Source organism: Nomascus leucogenys, chromosome 6 (genome assembly GCF_006542625.1).
Source record: "Nomascus leucogenys isolate Asia chromosome 6, Asia_NLE_v1, whole genome shotgun sequence".
NCBI lineage: Eukaryota > Metazoa > Chordata > Mammalia > Primates > Hylobatidae > Nomascus > Nomascus leucogenys.
Genome location: NC_044386.1, coordinates 18,364,458 through 18,384,942, shown reverse-complemented (window position 1 = coordinate 18,384,942; position 20,485 = coordinate 18,364,458). Strand labels below are relative to the sequence as shown.

Here is a 20,485-nt window from a genome sequence, read left to right as displayed (position 1 = left end):
TTTATTTCTTCTTAATTTTGTCATGGTAAGTCATATTTATGATAATATATTCATTATTTATAGATTATCCAGTTGGTTGGTATTTGTTTGCAGGACTTCCTTGTAAAATTCTTTCATTTCTGTAAAATCAGGGTAGTGTTTCTACTTTCTTTCTAATTGTAATTATTTGAGAGTCCTCTTTCTCTTTCTTAGCCAATCAATTTTGTTTATCTTTTCCTAGAGAGAACAGATCTTGGAACTGGCTTGTCACCTTCTGCAGACCAAGATCTCCTTGCCCTGGGCAGGGAATGGGGCAAGAGCAAGCTGAAACACCACAGATGCTTAGTGCTTGAATTTATCTTTTCCTTAGTTGAGGATTTTCTTGCTTTCTGTACACATTTGAATGTTTCCAAGAGCTTTTATAAGTTTATTTCACCTTGTTTTTAGTCACTTTTTGATATTTCCATGAAGCTCTTGTTCCCTCATGGAAACATCAAAAAGCAACTTAAAACTAGCTCAGCTAAACTTACAAAAACTCTGGGAAATATTCAAATGTGTACAGGCTTGGAGCTTTGTAATCTGCCATTTTTCTAATGTAAGTACCATCTTTTTTTTTTAGGCATTTAAATCATAAGTGCTACCAATACATTTAATTTTTCCAGATAAGAAAAGGATTCCACCTTAAAAATAATGTAAGGCATTAAAATACTACATATCCTAAGTGCATATTAGTATGGTAGATATTTCATTCAAGGAAAAAAATTTCTCCCCACGTACTTTCTATTTTTTTCATGAAAGTATTTAATAATTGCCAAGAATGAACAGACCTTCATGAAAACTATCTTTCTTTTTTTTTTCAAGAAAAAGGACAGAAAAATAAATTCAAGTGTATGAATTATTGATATTTTACTGTTAAAGTAATTAGGTATCTAGTATGAAAAAATATTTAGAGGAGTGAGGAGAGACAACCTTTAGTGACCCTAAGCATTGACTTTAGTATTTTAGAGAACAGCTGGCTCAGTAGATATAAGTTAGCTTAAGAGATTAAAAGCTGGTGCCAGCTGAAAAACTCTAGAGGCTTATTTTTTCTAACAAAGGGGCCTTTACAGTTAAAGAGCTCCCCTGTTTCGTGGCTAAATAGGTGCTCCAGGGTTCACTGTCTCTCCCACCCTGAAAACATGGAGAACATTATGGGAATTGGATTCCTTTCTATTGAGGGTCTTTTTTTTTTTTGAAACTGTCTCACTCTGTCGCCCAGGCTGGAGTGCAGTGGCGCCGTCTCGGCTCACTGCAAGCTCTGCCTCCCAGGTTCACTCCATTCTCCTGCCTCAGCCTCCTGAGTAGCTGGGACTACAAGCGCCTGCAACCACGTCCGGCTAATTTTTTGTATTTTTAGTAGAGACGAGGTTTCACCGTGTTAGCCAGGATGGTCTCGATCTCTTGACCTTGTGATCTGCCCACTTCGGCCTCCCAAATTGCTGGGATTACAGGCGTGAGCCACCATGCCCGGCCGGCTCTGTGTTTTTTTAGTCACTCTTTACTGCTACACAAATCAGATGAAATATCGTCACAGACCTGATGACTATTAATAACTGGGGGTGTTCTTTTCTCACTTATGTATATGATGACCAAAGTATACACTGTGAGTATACTTGGCCAGCATAATAAATATGAATATTTGTATATTCATAAAAGCAGAGCTACATGTAATGCAGCATAATATCTGTTTCACTTGGTACATACTTGAAAAATAAATTCTTGCATTTTGAAAATACATGTTAAATGACTTGAATTTTTATAAAAAATATACATAATCCATTATATAACAGATATTGTTTACATCAATTTCTTCATTGTATCAACTAGATTCATGAGCCATGTCTTTTAGATTATCTAATCTTAAGACATCTATGAATATGTTGTGTCCACTGTGTGTACATATATTTATGTATGTAAATATATATACACACACATATGGAAATTATATCTGAAAGTTTAAAGTTATTATCTTTTATGGTAGAATACTAAATATGCTTTCACTGCAATCACAAAGCAATTAACATTATCAATTGAGTCATACGATTTTTTTAAAAGATTATTTTAGTGATAAAACAACAAATTGCCTTTTTTCTATTTTGTCTATTCCAATTTTTCATTAATAGTCACATATTAGTGCGTAGTTATAAGTAACCCCTTGTTATAAATACAAATTTGACATTTTATTTGCAAATTTTAGTAATTCTGTGAAGTTGGACAACCAGATTCTAAAAGTTACATTACCATTACTGTTTCTATGTGGCTTAAATAGCTAGAATTCACTACAGGTAACACATCTCTTCATTGTGGGATGTCCTTTGCTACAGCCAACTTGAGTAATTTTTAATACTAACCATAATTATTTAACAGTTGTAAGTTTCATGGACATAAACAATTTTAGGGAAATGAGGAGATAATTTAATTTTGATATCAAATTGATATTTTAAAAATACAACTATCATTTAGTTTTTTCATTTCTTGTTTTTTATTTGTTTTGTTTTCAACATAGTTTATATCAGCAAATGGGGAGTGTTATATGAAGTTTAACCTTCATATTTGGTTCATTCAGTTTCCTATGTCCTTCTTTTGTTGTAAACTTTAAACAATGTATTCTTTTTTCATTGGCCTACATTTTAAATTTTCCAAATAGTTTCAATTTACTTTTTTAAAAAAAGACACAAGATTGTAGATGCCCAGCGTAAAGTTGGAGATGACCATCCTTTGAATATTTTAACAGAAACTCAGGATATAGTAGAAGTGACTATTCATTTGGGAGCCATAAGTTTATATGTTGATGCTGAAACCACAGGGACAAATGTACCTTTCTAGAGTGTGGATATAAGGAATAGAAATGAGGTACTAAGTTACGGACAATACTCTCTTTTAAGAAAAAAGTGAACGATAAGTCTGTAATGAAACTGAGATATTAGCAAAGTAGTGATACAACCAGGGAAGGTCTGTGTTCTAAAACTCTAGAGAGGGCCTTTTTTATAGCTGTAGCCTAAGTAAATTCTGCTATATGTGGATAAGGAGATATGTAAAGTAAAATTCATTTGACTGTTTCTAAGTTAGAAAAATGTAGGATTAGATAACTTGTAGCACATTATTAAAATAAATACTACATTCTAATTAACAAACTAGAACTATATGCAACATCTTAGTTACATCTCAAATTATGATTTTGAATAAAAAATATAAAAAAGATGAATATAAACATAAAATCTAAATAACTATACTGTTTGAATATGTATTTGTGGAAATACATTACATTAATATTTTTAAAATATGTAAGGGGATGATCATGGTTCCGGGAAGATGAGCCAAGAATTTGATTATAGCAAATGGCTCACTTAGAAGCATCACCTATGCCTTCAATAATATGTTACTTTATCAGATGAGAACTGAAGCAAATACACCAAAACATTAAGATTTGACAGCATACATGTGTGTTTCATGACATTTTTTATTTGTTTTTCTGTTACAAATATATCAAAGTATAAAATCATAGGGGGAGAAATAACCAGCAATAAAGGTGTAATAGAATCATGTTTTGTTTGTTTGTTTATTTTGGTTTTCAGTTTTCCTCAACATAACTCACAGTGCCCCAGGATGACAAGAACAATATCCATTTGAATTAGCAAATCACTGGCAACTACTGCAAAAGTGTGTATAGTTTATGCCTGCGTTGCAAGGCATGCCAATTGGCATATTAAACCAACTCATATTTATTATTTCACAATTGCTATAGGTCAGGAATCTAGCTATGGTTTAGTTGAGTGCCTTTGGTTCATGCTTATGAGATTCCAGTGTAGAAGTCAGCAGGAGCTGAGGTCTTGCCCAAAGGCTTACGTCAGGGCAGGTGGAGCTGGTTTCTGCTTCCAGCTTACTCACATGGCTTTTGGCAGGCATCAGTCACTTGCTCTATGGGCTGCAACAAAACATGACAGATAGCTTGCCCCAGAGAGTGATACAAGAGGGAGTGAGAAAGTGTTCCCGTGATAGAAGCCACAGTCTTTTTGTAACCTAGTCTTGTAAGAGATGTCCAGTTACTTTTGCTGAACTCACTTCATCATAAGTAAGCCACTATATCTAGCCAACATTCAAGAGGAAATGATTACTCAAGGACATGATCAGCAGGATGCATGGATAAAATGGAGCCACCTTGCAGGCTGTCTACTAAAACTTGACTAATAATTTACAAATTCTAATTCTCAAGTCAATGGAGAGTGTACAAAATATTAATCTGAATGTACTCCATTTTGTTTAATGGGACATAGTGAATGGGGAATTTACTATTCTTGCAATTCTTAAAATGTGTCAAGAATTATCAGGTTTTTTTTCTATAAACATAATCTGCCTGTACCAGGAATCTGTTTCATATTTTAAGACCCAGCCTAAATGTTTTCTGGGCCGTGAGTCTTTTGTGACCCATTTGAACAGTTTTTTGCAATCTGCTTTGTAAAAACAACCTTCTTTATAATGCTATCATCATAGTAATTCTATAATGTATTTATTTATCTCTGTTAACTAAGACATCTTTGGTTTTCTTTTATATATATATTTTTATTATACTTTAAGTTCTAGGGTGCATGTGCACAACGTGCAGGTTTGTTACATATGTATACATGTGCCATGTTGGTGTGCTGCACCCGTTAACTCATCATTTACATTAGGTATATCTCCTAATGCTATCCCTCCCCTCCTCCCCCCACCCCACAACAGGCCCCAGTGTGTGATGTTCCCCTCCCTGTGTCCAAGTGTTCTCATTGTTCAATTCCCACCTTAGAGTAAGAACATGCAGTGTTTGCTTTTTTGTCCTTGCAATAGTTTGCTGAGAATGATGGTTTCCAGCTTCATCCATGTCCCTACAAAGGACATGAACTCATCAATTTTTATGGCTGCATAGTATTCCATGGTGTATATGTGCCACATTTTCTTAATCCAATCTATCATTGTTGGACATTTGGGTTGGTTCGAAGTCTTTGCTATTGTGAGTAGTGTCACAATGAACATACGTGTGCATGCAGACATCTTTGGTTTTCTAGTGTTACCATCCCAGTATTAACTATTTGACAGGTTTTTGAAGGCTTATGTAATTGTGGGTAATTCTGGTTTAGTTGCGCCTTGGAGACCACAACATCCCAAAAAACTGACTCCTTCTAGTCTCTGTCTCAAAATATTTTAGAGAATTTGTACCAATTTATTTTGTGATATTTGTATACATTTTGTTGAACAAAACAGCGTCCGATTATAGATGTGACTTTTCAGGAACATCATGATATTTTCAAGGCCAGTGCAGATCACATGGCTTCTCTTTGATGCTGATTTTATGGCCTCAGATTTGGCCTTTCAACATCAATTTTGGAAACATGACCATTGACAAAAGCCTCTTCTTAGTATTTCATAGCTGTGCCACCAAAGAGAGATGAAAGTTATTTTCTATTTCCAGTTCAACATTTTTGAGAAGTATACTCTTTTTGGAGATGTTTGAAACAGCTGCCTACCCTTCACCAATCAACTGTGAGAAGGAAGGAGGGATCCTATAAACGTTTGGGTCTCATGCTCTTCCCATGCCAATTCACAGAATCGAGGAAGATAGATCTTTTAGTAATGGTAGATCTTGTTAAAATCATATGGTTAAGGTCAAGGGATCATTTGTTTAAAAGAAGAGGGTGCTTTACACAGGAAAATATATGTTGGTTGAACATACAGTTTATTTGGACATTTAGTGTAGTTAAACTAAAAGCTAATGTTTTCCTTACTTTGCTGTGAGTTTATGTCAGGTGTATTCTCCAATGCTCATGAAAGAGAGCTGAGTAAATTATCTATTGAACATCGAGTAAACACAAACACATACATGAACATGTGTGTCAACCCTTAGTATCTATACATATACATTTAACATTATACATTTTTGTCTTTAGAAGTTTATCAAAGTTTTTTTGTTTGTTTTGTTTTTTTTTGAGATAGAGTCTCACTCTGTCGCCCAGGCTGGAGTGCAGTGGCATAACCTCGGCTCACTGCAAACTCTGCCTCCCGGGTTCAAGCGATTCTCCTGCCTCAGTCTCCCAAGTAGCTGGGATTACAGGCGTATGCCACCACACCTGGCTAATTTGTGTATTTTTAGTAGAGATGGGGTTTCACCATGTTGGTCAGGCTAGTCTCGAACAGATCTGAAGCCACCATGCCCAGTTCAAATAAATATTTTAAACCACGAACACTGAATGTCTTTCAATTTATTTGTCTTTTTACATTTTTCATCCATGTTTTCTAGTTTACAGTGTATAAGTTCCTCACTTCCTTTTGTCTTTTTACATTTTTCATCCATGTTTGATAGTTTTCAGTGAATGAGACTTTCACTTCCTTAGTTTATTTATACAGATTTTATTCATTTCAATGCTATTATAAATGGGATAATTTTTCGAATTTTTTCAAATAATTTTATTAGTGTGTATAAATTCAACTAATTTTTTATGTTGATTTTATGTCTGCAACTTTACTGAATTTGTTTATTATAACGATTTTTGTTTTTTGTGGAGCCTTTTTTTTATATATGTAATATTATGTTATCTACAAACAGGGACAATTTTACTTATTTCATTATGATTTAGTTCCCTTTTATTTTATTTACATGCCTAATTGCTCTGGCTATGTATTCCAGTACTATTTTGAAAAGAAGTGGTAAGAGTGGGCATCCTTGCTTTGTTCCTGATCTTAATGGAAAAGCATTAAGCTTTTCTGTGGCACTCTCATAAAATGTCTATACTACATTTTAACTCTACAAGTACAGTAAAATCCCTATCAAAATCCAAATGACATTTTTTACAGAGACAGCAAAGAACAATTCTAAAATATATGCAGAAAGACAAAGGCCCGGAAGAACCAAAACAATGTTGAAAAAGAAGAACAAAGCTGGAGGCATCACACTTGCTGATTTCAAAATATTTTAAAATGCTGCAGTAATTAAAATAGTATGGTAATGGCATACAGACAGATATGTGGGCCAGTGGAACAGAGTAGAGCCTCTAAATAAATCCAGACATAGGTAGCAAAATCATCTTCAACAAGGTTGCTAAGAATACACAATGAGAAAAGGATAGTCTCTTTAAAAACAGGCCAGGCGAGGTGGCTCATTCCTGTAATCCCAGCACTTTGGAAGGCAGACACAGGCGGATCACGAAGTCAGTAGTTCAAGACCAGTCTGGCCAACATAGTGAAACCCTGTCTCTACTAAAAATACAAAAAATTAGCTGCGTGTGGTGGTGTGGGCCTGTAATCACAGCTACTCTGGAGGCTGAGGCAGAATAATCCTGTGAAGCCGGGAGGCAGAGCTTGCAGTGAGCCAAGATGCACGATTCCACTCCAGCCAGTGTGAGACTCTGTGTCAAAAAACAAAACCAAACAAAACAAACAAACAAACAAACATGCAGTGAAAACTCAATATCTATATACAGAAGAACGAAAATGGCTTCTTTTTGTACATCATACACAAGCACCAATTCAAACTGGATTAACAAGTTAAACATAAAATCTGAAACTGCACAACTCTTAAAAGAAAAAAATAGGAGTAAAGCTTTATGACGTTAGTCTTGATAATGAGTAATCTGATATGACCCGCAAATCCCAGGCAATAATAACAAAAATAGACAAATGGTTCTATATCAAGTTATAAATTTTTAACTCAACAAAGGAAACAATCTACAGAGTGAAAAGCAGCCTATGAAGTGGAGTAAAATATTTGCAAGCCATGTCTGCTAAAAGGCTTATTTCCAAAATAAAACTCCTACAACTCAATAATAAAAAGAAAGGAGAAGAAGGAGAAGAAGGAGAAGAAGGAGGAGGAGGAGGAGAAGGAGGAGGAAGGAGGAGAAGGGGAGAAGGAGGAGGAAGAAGGGGAGGAGGAGTGGGTGGAGGAGGAAGAAGGGGCAGGGAGTGGGTGAAGGAGAAGGGGAGGGGGAGACAGAGGTGGAAGAGAAAGGGAGGAGGAGAGGGAGAAGGAGAAGAAGAAGGAAGGAAAAAAAATCATCAATAACCTGATTCAAAAATGGGCCTAGGACCTGAATAGCTGTTTCTGTAAAGAACACATACAAATGGACAATAGGTACATATAAAGATGCTCAATGTCACCAGTCATCATGGAAATGCAAATCAAAACTATAGTATGATAACACCTCATACCTGTCAGGATGGCTATTTATGAAAAAAGCCAATGACAGAAAAGTATTGTTGAGGATGTGAAGACATTTGAACCCTTGCACACTGTTGGTAGAAATGTGAACTTGTGTAGCATCTACAGAATATAGTATAAAGATTCCTCAAAAATTAAAAGTAAAATTACTATATGACCTAATGACCACACTTCTGAGTATTTATTTAAAAAATCGAAATCAGGATTACAAATAAATATTAGCATTCCTATGTTTATTGCAGCACTATTCACAATAGCTAAGATGTGGAAACAATCTAAATGTCCATAGACAGAGAATGTAGAGAAAAATGTGGTTTATCATACAATGGAATAGTATTTAGCCTTAAAAAAAGACATCTTGCAATATGCAGCAACATGGATGAATACTGAGGAGAGTAGACTGAATGAAATCAACCAGTCACTGAAGGGCAAATATAGTACTGCATATTTCAATTAGATGAGGTATCTGAAATAGTAAAATTCATACAATCAGAGAATGGAGTGGTTGTTACCAGGGACTAGGGAAGGTGAATGAGGAGTTGCTAATCAACAAATATAAAATTGTCATTATGCAAAATGAGTCAGTCCTAAAGATCTGCTGAAAAACACTGTCTAGGAATAGCAATGCTGTGTTGTGTAGAAATTTGTTTATAGGATGGGTCTCATATTAAGTGTCTTATCACAATAATAAAAAGTAGTATTTTCAACATTCACTAGATTAGACTTTTGTTTTCAGTATCATACCACTAATGACAAATGATTGTCTCACTGAAATTATTTTTTAGGGATGTGCATTCACTTATCTATATAGTCTAACTATATCCTTGTATAGCATTGAATCACTATTAATTTAATCTTGATAGAAATTATTTTATCAAATTACATTTTAATTCAAGATTCCTGGGCTTCTGTTATTTATAATGTTTTGAATTTTCTATAATAAATTGCTCTAATAAGCTTTTTTAACTTGTCAATAAAACAATTATTAAAAACATGTTCATTATGCTTCTTAATATAAGCACTATAGAAACGGTTCCATTCGACATTTAATATCAGGACAAACTTTGGAAAAATGATATTTGTACCTAGTAGACAATGAGTATAAAATTAACAGTGCTTTAAAATTGTTAGCATCTATCTAATCTGTCTATCTGTCTATCTATCCATCTGTCTAATTAGCTACTTGTGTACATATACTCTTCTATTTGGATTGTATGAAATCTCGTTAATTCTTCTTCTAGTAATTACAATTTTATATTGATTAAAAATTGAATATTAACTTGTCTGTTGAATACTACCACAGGGGAGTAAGAATAAATTGGTTTTAAACACTTAGAGGACAACAGTCACCACTGCTATATATAAAATATCAATGTCTTCACCTAAAATATTAGGTGTCAGAATTAATGCTAATTCACAAATGCTGTTTAATTTTCTGTAGCCATTTACTTTCTCATACTTCAACTCTGTAATCGATTTTTAAAAATTTTAATAACTTTATGTTATTTAAAACTTTATTATGAAGCCACCTCAAATCCTTTTTAGAAGCTGATAGGGAATTTATGGTAAAGAAATATATAAATACATTCACTTTCTCTGACATGACTGTATATCTCACTATACTTGATAAAAATAATTATCTATATTCACAAATAGGCTATGGCATTTTATCTTGTTTTTCTGTTGAATTCTACATTTCCACACTTTTTGTTTCCACACTTTTATATTTGAACTTCACATGTTACAATGAGGGAAAGAATAAATTGGGATTACACTAATACTTGACTAATTCAGTTTGGGTTCAAAATCAGAATGAAAACTTGACCTCTCCTCTAATTGTCTGTAGCTTAAGGGTTTAGAGCTAATAAAATATTTCATATTCAAATACATAAATTATTTTCATGCAAAGTATTTTACATACCTTTTAAAGTTTATATAAATCTAGTATTTATGAAATAGTCTACTTTTAAAATCTAAAAAAGTCCATTTGATGCATTACCTAATATAATGTTCATTTGAATGTGTGCTCTAAATATTTATTGTCTTTTTCTTGTAAGATTATTTCATGAACATTGTATTTAAATACACTTAATATGAAATGTCTTCCAGAACACTATCAGCTATATGTTCCTGAGTCAGCTCAAGTTGGTTCAGCTGTTGGAAAAATCAAGGCAAATGATGCCGACACTGGCTCAAATGCTGACATGACCTACTCCATCATAAATGGTGATGGCATGGGAATATTCTCAATCTCCACCGACAAAGAGACCAGAGAAGGAATCCTTTCTTTAAAGAAGGTAAAAAGAACATACTTTTTGTGATTCAGGAAACTCACTCATCTTTTCCTGAATGGAAATTTGGCAGAGGTATGAATAATCCATGCTGTCAGGCCATTAAAATGATAAAATATTGTCACTTTGAGATATAATTACATTTTAATTACTGTTTGTCGACTGTTTAGATCTTTTCTTAAGAAAATATATTTTGCTAAGGTGGGAAGATCTGATGTAGACTACACTAACAATGTTGCCCTCCATCTTTCTTCGTTTTGTCTCTGCTCTACTCTTCCTGAAATGTCCCAATGATAATAGTCAAGAAATAAATAAAAGTAATTTCAATGAAGTGCAAAGAATCAAAGCATCATCATAATAAAGCTATGGTGATTCTGTTATAGCCAGAGAGGATGAACAAGGGGGCTGAGATATTTGCCATTTTAAAATGTACTCCAGGTGATTCTACAGTAGAACTATTTAGATAACAGGCTGAGATATTTTATTCTAATGTGCCTACTGTAGATGTTGATGTGAGCCTGTTGTCTGTCTGTCTATCTATCTATCTATCTATCTATCTATCTATCTATCTATCTATGTATCTATCCATCTGTCTAGCTACTTGTATACATATACTTTTCTATTTGGATTGTATGAAATCTCATTAATTCTTCTTTAGTAATTTTAATTTTATATTGATTTAAAATCGAATATTAACTTGTTTGTTGAATACTACCATGGGGAAGTTCTAAGAATAACCTGATTTTAAACACTTAGAGAATAATAATCACCACTGGTATATATAAAATATCAATGTCTTCACCTAAAATATTTTCTCATTGTAATTTTTTTTTCTCAAATTGTCAAACCTAGGTCAAGGTGATAATGAAAAGAGACAATTTGCATATCTTTATTTAACAAATGTATTTATTTTGAGTTCCTTCAATGTGTCAGTTGCTATGTTCCACACAAGCTATGCAAAGAATAAAAAGGATAAGTCTGGAGCAAAGGCAGACTCAGCCCCTACCTGCACACAGCTTCTAATCTATGGACGTGGACAGACATTAATCAAATATCACATACATTCCTAGATCAATAATATGTTTTCTATGAAGAAGAGTTATATAGTGCTACAGGGGAAAAAATCTAGAATATTTAATCCTTTCTGGTATTCAGCAATAGTTAAAGAGAGAATTGAAAGAAGCCTAGGAGTGAGTTAGGTATAGACTGTGAGGATGACTATTTCAGGAAGACAGAAAATGTACCAAGTGCCTGAGGTGAGTGAAACATGGCACATTTAAGGTATCAAAATAATGTGACTGAATCCAGAGTAGAGGGAATGAGGAATGCAGTCAGTGGGTACAAGAGCACACAAGGCCTTGCTGAATTTTGCCAAATGGAAAGCCATTGAAGAGATGTAAGAAAGAAGTGACTAGGTCTAATTTGATGTCAAGATTTCTGATTGCTGAATTAAGCAACATGATGCCAAGGCTGTGTGTTAACTTATCACTGCATTCCCAAATCTAGCATTTTTTTTCTGACACAGAGTTGGCATTCAATAAATATTAATTAATGGATGAGGATGTGGATACAAAGGTGAGAAGAGGATTGCCTGCTTTTCATTTTATGGGTGGCTTCTTTACTTAAAATAATTCAGGTAAACTGGATTAATTTTTTTCTAAAAGATTAATCTGACAACTAATTGTTTAAGAAACAAGCATGAAAACAAAGGAAATACAATCTTGGAGGAAGTCTTCAAATAATAGGAGAGAATGTTGGCATTGAATATTCCCAACAGATGCTGTTCAGGAGGTAGCTAGTCATCAAAAAAGTGAACTGTTCTAGAAATTTAAAACAATTTTGGATTATAAACATTAATTGGATTTGGCTAAAGGAAGTACAGTTGATTGACTGGGTGATTATCATTAGCAGGTTGTATTTCATCAACTTTAGAGTAAGTGTCGTGTGGCAATGAGGAGAATGTATATTCTGTTGTTTTGGGGTGGAGAGTTCTATAGGTAACTATCAGAATCTACTAAATAGATATCTTCTAGAGCCAGAGCTGAGTTCAGGTCCTAAATATCTTTATTACTTTTCTGTCTTGATGATCTGTCTCATATTGTCAGTGAGGTTTTAAAGTCTCCTGCTATTATTGTGTAGGAGTCTAAGTCTCTTTGAAGGTCTCTAAGAGATTGCTGTATGAAGCTGGGTACTCCTGTATTGAGTCCATATATATTTAGTGTAGTTACTTCTTGTTAAATTGAACCCTTTACCATTATGTAATTCTCTTTTATTGTCTTTTTCGATCTTTTTTGGTTTAAAGTCTGTTCTGTCAGAAACTAGGATTGCAACCCCAGCTTTTTCCTGTTTTCCATTTGCCTGGTAAATTGTTCTTCATCCCTTTATGAGCCCATGAGTGTCTTTGCACATGAGATGGGTCTTTTGAAAACAGCATGCCAATGGGTCTTGGCTCTTTGTCCAGCTTGCCACTCTGTGTCTTTTTATTGGGGCATTTAGCCTATTTACATTTAAGGTTAGTATTGTTATGAGTAGATACGATCCAGTCATTATGATGCTAGCTGTTTATTTTGCACAGTTGTTTATATGGTTGCTTCATAGTGTCACTGGTCTGTGTATTTCAGTGTGTTTTTTAGGCCGATAACAAGTTTTTCTTTCCCTATTTAATACTTCCTTCAGAAGCTCTTGTAAGGCAGATATGGTGGTAATGAATTCCCTCAGCATTTATTTGTCTGGAAAGGATTTTATTTCTCCTTCACTTATAAAGCTTCTGTCCAGTGCAATCAGGCAAGAGAAAAAAAATAAAGAGTATTCAGATAGGAAGAGAGGAAATCAAATTTTCTTTGTTTGCAGATGACATAACCCTATATCTAGGAAACTTCCTCATCTCAGCCCAAAAGCTACTTAAGCTGGTAAGCAACTTCAGCAAAGTCTCAGGATACAACGTCAACATGCAAAAATCACTAGCATTCCTATACACCAACAATAGGCAAGCCTAAAATAAATCATGAATGAACTCTCATTCACAATCGCCACAAAAAGAGTAACCTACCTAGCAATATGGCTAACAAGGGAAGCAGAGGACCTATTCAAGAAGAACTACAACCACTGCTCAAAGAATCAGAGATGACAGAAACAAATGAAAAAACATCCCATGCTCATGGATAGGAAGAATCAATATCATGAAAATGGCCATACTGCCCAAAGCAATCTATAGATTCAGTGCTATTTCCATGAAACTGTCATTAACATTCTTCACAGAATTAGAAAAAAGTAATTTAAAATTTATATGAAACCAAAAAGCCTGAATAGCCAAGGCAATCCTAAGCCAAAAGAAAGCTGGAGGCATTATGCTATCTGACTTCAAACTATACTACAGTGCTACAGTAACCAAAACAACATGGTACTGGTACAAAAAAAAAAAAAAAGACACACAGACCAATGGAAAACAATACAAAACCCAGACATAAGACTGCATACCTACCACTATCTGATCTTTGACAAACCTGACAAAAACAAGCAACGGAGAAAGGATTCCCTATTTAATAAATTGTGCTGGGACAATTGGCTAGCCATATGCAGAAAATTGAAACTGACCCCCCTCCTTATACTACATACAAAAATCAATTCGACATGCATTGAAGACTTAAATGTAAAACCCAAAACTATAAAAATCCTAGAAGAAAAACCTAGGTAATACCTTTCAGGACATAGGCACAGGCAAAGATACCATGACAAAGAGGCCTAAACAATTGCAACAAAAGCTAAAACTGACAAAGAAGATCTATTAGGTTGGTGCAAAAGTAATTGCAGGTTTTGGCATTTATTTTAATGGCAACATCACAATTACTTTTGCACCAACCTAATAATTAAACTAAATAGCTTCTGCACAGTAAAAGAAACTATCAACAGATTAAACAACAACCTACAGAATGGGAGATTTTTGTAATCTACGCATCTGACAAAGCTCTAATATCCAGCATCTATAAGTATCTTAAATATATTTTCAAGAAAAAAAAACCTCATTAAAAAGTGGAGAAAGGACATAAACAGACAGACACTTCCCAAAAGAAGACATTTATGCAGCCAACAAACATAGGAAAAAAAGCTCAAGATCACTGATCATTAGAGAAATGCAAATCTAAACCACAATGTGATACCATCTCACACCAGTCAGAATGGCTTTTATTAAAAAGTCAAATACAACAGATGCTAACGAGGTTGTGGAGAAAAAGGAATGCTTTTACACTGTTGGTAGAAGTGTAAATTAGTTCAACCATTCTGGAAGACAGTGTGGCAATTCCTCAAAGACCTAGAGGCAGAAATACCATTTGATCCAGCAATCCCTTTACTGGGTATATACCCAAAGGAATATAATTCATTCTATTATAAAGACACATGCACGTCTATGTTTATTGCAGGACTATTCACAATAGTAAAGACATGGAATCAACCTAAATGTCCATCAGTGATAGACTAGGTAAAGATAATGTGGTGCATACACAACATGCAATACTATGCAGCAATAAAAAGGAACTAGATTAGTGTCCTTTGTAGGGACATAGATAGAGCTGAAGGCCATTATTTAGGCAAACTAATGTGGGAACAGAAAACCAAAGTGACTTATAAGTGGGAGCTAAATTATGAGAATACACGGACACATGGGGGGAACAACACACACTGGGGTCTATAGGAGTAGGGGGTGGGAGAAGGGAGAGGGTCAGGAAGTATAGCTAAGGGATGCTGGGCTTAATACATAGGTGATGGGTTGATCTGAGTGGCAGACCACCATGGCACATGTTTACCTATGTAACAAACCTGCATATCCTGCACATGTGCCACTGAACTTAAAATAAAAGTTGGGCCACTGAACTTAAAATAAAAATTGGAAATAAAAAAATAAGATAAAATGCCTTTAAGAAGAAAAAAATAGTAGCAGCAACTAATATTTGTTAGAGTATTTCCTCTGTATCAAGACAGATTTTAAGCACATTGCAATGTCTTTATTGAGTTAATATACCCATAATTGTCCTTTTAATTCTTACTGTGACATTTTGGGAAAGAGAGTGTTATTATCCCCACTTTATAGCTAAAGAAACTGAATCACAAAGCGATAAAAATAGTGCCCAAGTAGAAAGTTGACAGAAAACTGAACTGGGGTGTCTGTCTTCAGAGTCTGAACACTTACTCATGTTATATATTCAGATGGAAGACATGTGATTATTCTTTGCTACAATGGAGAGAGAAACTTATTGTGATGTGGTGGAGAGAGAATGGGAAGTAAAAATATGGGAGGAAAAAATAGAAAAACACTGTCTTCTTGGAGAAGGTTAGTACCTATGTGGTGGAGAAAGATTATAAAGCAAATAAACCAAGAACATAATGAAATAAATGTTTTAATTTTAAGCTGGGAGACAAGAGTGTTTCTATGCATAGGGATAAAAAGCTCAATACAGACAAGACATCAAGGATACTGATGTAGTCTAGGGATACTGAAGAGAGGATAAGTAATTTAAAAGGATTCATTGTGGATAGAGATGAACCTCAAAAGAATCTGAATCACAAGTGCAAGGAAACAACCTAAGATAGTATGCCTCCATCTCTGAGGTTACCATAGGACAGAAGGTAGAAGCAAATGACTGTGGGTAAGTTTGCAATGATGTAGCGAGGATGTGTGTGGGTGCGGTGGTGGCATTCCTGTGTATTAAGTCCTATTGTCTTTATAAAATAGAAAACAACTTCACATTGGCAAAAAGTGAAAGTAGCAGTGGATGGTTTGATTACACACGTAATCTGAAGTATAACTATCAATTGTAGAATTAAGGACAATGCACATATCTTACCACCTTACATGGCTACAATTAATTAGAGGTCTGAAAAACAAAGGTAAATTTATATATGTTAATGTGTGTGCACATATTTAATTATTAATAGTTCATTCTGTTTGGTGCATATACACACAATGCATATTTTCAAGATCAGAATTGTTTCAATTCTGTAAATGGTGATGATGTACTAAAAATATTCTTGACATTTAATAAGTTCAAATTGTCTTTCACTTTTTTCCTTGAATTTTTTTTTTTTTTTTTTTTTTTTGGAGATAGAGTCTTGCTCTGTCACCCAGGCTGGAGTGCAGTGGTGCAATCTCGACTCACTGCCACCTCCATCCCTGGTGCCCAAGTGATTTTTCCACTTCAGTCTCCCTGATAGCTAGGACCACAGGTGAGCACCCACGCCTGGCTATTTTTTCTTTTTTTTCTTTTTCTTTTTCTTTTCTTTTTTTTTTTGTATTTTTAGTAGAAATGGGGCCTCACCACATTGCCCAGGCTGGTCTCCAACTCCTGAGCCCAAACGATCTGCCAGCTTCCACCTCCCAAACTGCTGGGATTACAGGTGTGAGCCACTCCACCTGGCCTCCCTTGAACATATTTTTTAATGTAGTCTAGATTTCCTCTGAGGTATGTACATGTTGCATTCATGTAATTTTTTGATACTTCTGATTAGGATTATCAATCTCAGAGTTATTTAATTGCTGTATGTTTTAGGGCACAAATAATTACAATTTGAAAAACCTATATACCTCAGTGGATTTTAACCTTGAAGAGATACTCATTCAGATGGCAGAAAGAAGATAAAACAGTTCTTAAAACCTATTCCTTATTTAATCTCTAAGGCAGTTCACTTTAGCCAGCTAGGCAGAACAGCTAATCTCCTCACAGATAGAAATCAGCACTGCTCTATAAATCCGCCAGCAGGACTGTCTGCACGTTCCTGTCTGTATCATTCCTTCATCAGAAAATTGCCAAATTGAATTCACTGGTACATGGTGTGGTACATTGTAAATACACTTTGATAACTTTCATTCATTGTTTAATGAAGCCTGGCTGGGTGGAAAGGGGAAAAAAGATAAGGATGAATGCAATTGGATGTACTCTCTTTCCTCTGACATAAACCTCTTGTAGCTAGAGATGTGCTTCTCCTTAGCAGCCTTTCTCAAAGTCTCTTCTTATATGACTCCTATTTGCACACTTTACAGAAGTGGATCCAAATATTATGTTTTCTTTAGGTTTCTGATGCTATTTGGCCTTCTGATTTTCAGCAAATACTGTTATGTTGTCATTCCCTTCTAACTAATTCAACTGTAAATACAATGCAAATTAACTTAAGCCAAAAAATTTTAAACTTGTCCTTCAAGTCAACAAAGGGTGCTTGAAGATATAAGCTTACTGTAAAATGAAATATAAATCTTAATCTTGTCATTTAGGAGATCTATGACATTATCTCAACTCTTTGAAGCTTCAGTTTTCTTATTTAAGCAGTTTACAGGGTGATTATGGAAAACATGAAACGAGGTGAAAATTGTGCTCTAAGCTATGTCTGGCTAATAATTACTACTACCTCAGTAATGACTACCATCTAATACTACCTCAATACTTCTTTTTCCTTGCCTTCTTTTCTTCCTATTTTTGCACCAGTTTTTAATTATACTTCCAGACCAATCCATGTGATGATTTTGCTGCCATCTTTGTTTCATGTTGTTTGATTTAACTGGAAGCAAACTAAGAATGAAATACCATGTGTATATTACAACACAACGTACATACTGTCTTCATGTTTCTTGGCAATCAACTTCCTCTTCCTGCTTCTTCAAGAGAAGAATTTTTTTAAGTTTACATTAAATATCGTATTTGTAGTACAACATTTTCAGATATATTTCAGTCATAAATATAATTTGGATTATCTTTTTGGTTTCACTTATCAAAATATGCATTTCTATAACTTCTCAATGTAGAAAACCTATCAGTTTTATCTTCCTCTTAAAGTTGTTGCTTCTGATAGGATAAGATTTTTCAAAAATTAATTTACTGTGAATGTACTGATAATTTTCCTGAGTGTGTATCTATGTGTACTACCAGTGTATCCCTGCCTATAGGAGGCATAAAACACTTTCATAACCAAGTACTGTGTATTTTTAAGATTTCCATACCCCACCAGGGGTAAAAGATTATTAAACCCTTTTATTTAACACATGATTTGAGATGGGTCATAAGAGTAAACACTAAAAGTTATAAATTTGTTTTTTAAAGTTTAAGTAAATTATAAGATAAAAACATGAAATATGTTCAGCTACAACCATACTAGGTTTATTCTACATACTATATTTCTGGTCTTTTAGTGGATTGTGTTTATTGAGGATTACATTGTCATTCCTTTCACTTGCATTTAGTAACAGAATAAGGATCGAATGTTGTTTACTAACAGATTTTAACATTTTTAGACTTTGAACCACAAAGAGTAATAAATAAGTCATCCCAATCCATTGTGAATAATCACACACAGGCGAACACGTGATCACACACTATAAATAAGAAACAGTAGATTTCTAATTCTAATGGACTGCTTACAAAATATGAACATTCCTTAGGGATTTCATTATCAAAAAAAACTCAACTAAGTTTCTGTTTTATATTCTTATAAGGTTCTAAAGTCTGAAAAGTTATTCTTTTCAGCCACAGCCAATAGAGAGAGGAATCCAAGCTTCAATTCAGTAATATCTATTACTCTATTTTGGATGACTTTGATACAGAAATGCTATTGGGTAAATTATTTTTCATGCTGTTCATCTATAGGCATAATGATGAGCCTGGAGTAATAAATCGTTTGAAACTTCACTGAAAGTTAATTGATTGTTTTGACACATATATTCCTAAAATACAGTTTAGTGCAGTATTTGGAAACTAATGATCTGATGAAACATCTTGATGAGTTAAGCTATATATACGCATGGGCTGTTGGTAAGTTTGCATATGTGTGGATATATTTCATTATTTTATTTATGTCATAGATACACATACACCTGCACACATATGCACTAAACACATAGATATACATATACACACATATATGAGCTTGTGTATAATTATATATAAATAATAATAAGCATACTTTCTATATCATATAATGTATACTTAAGCTATTTGAAATGAAAGGTCTTTGCATTTATTTGTCCAGTGTTCAAATAACAGAAAGCAAACATGTAATATTTATTTGTATCAATGTCCTTAGAATTATACACAATGAATAAGAATTGCTTTCTTCTGTATAGAGAAATATATGATGAGAAAGCTTATGCATATACTCCGGTTTCCACAGACTGTGCATCATCCAGGCCAGACCTCTGACAAGGGCCACAAAGCATATTATAATACAAGAGCCTAGCTGGAGAAACATTGCTTAAATTCGTACAATTTTTCCTGTGTTTTGACAAAATACCATAATATAAGTCAAATACTTCTCCAGAAAACAAAAAATTAATAGTGATATCAGTCACTATTGCTGGTCTAGGCCATTTTATATAATGATTAAGATGACAATTTTATGTATGAAAATGTTGATATCGACCCTATCTACCCAATCTTGGAACTAAAATCTAGATTCTGGTGCAGCATAGGAATCAGACAAAGAAGAGGTCATCAAGAGTCTCTTCTCTTATTACTTAGGAGAATAGAATTTTAGAACGTCTTTAAACTCTAAGAATAATTGACTCATATGGCAGCTTGGCTAAACAGTATTTTCAATATCCTTGTATTTATAATGGTTATGTAGTTCCAGAGAAGAATATAATAGGGTGATTTAAGGAATAATAGAAGTGATTAATGAGAAACAATTAAAAAGTCCTGAATATGTAAATCTGGCAGGGAAACGATTGATGGGAAAACGATAACTAACTACAGTAATATGAAATGGATTAATATTAGAGGAGAAAGTACTACTTTACAAGTTAGAAAGAGCAATGATATGTACAAGTAATTAGTAGGAGTTACAGGATGAAATTAGGAAACTAAAATTTAAAATGAAAATCAGTGTCAACTCATTGGCAGTGAGCTGTTAAATTAGGATATAGAGCAGTAGCTAAAGAAAAGTAAGAGAAGCCCAGTTGCCTGGGGAAGTAAAAAATTGTGCCAGAATACACACTTCTAGCAAGGGCTGAGAA

At 34.1% G+C, this 20,485-nt stretch overlaps 1 protein-coding gene across 10 annotated transcripts in view; it reads left to right on the top strand.

Moving 5' to 3' along the window:
• CDH18 (cadherin 18) overlaps positions 1–20,485 on the top strand; it is a 1,074,788-nt gene that overhangs the window by 947,490 nt on the left and 106,813 nt on the right. For all 10 annotated transcript variants that reach the window (XM_030813926.1, XM_030813931.1, XM_003263181.4 and 7 more), the window contains one exon: positions 10,313–10,500. In XM_030813926.1, the coding sequence (XP_030669786.1) occupies positions 10,313–10,500 (188 nt within the window). The remainder of the gene's footprint in view (positions 1–10,312; positions 10,501–20,485) is intronic.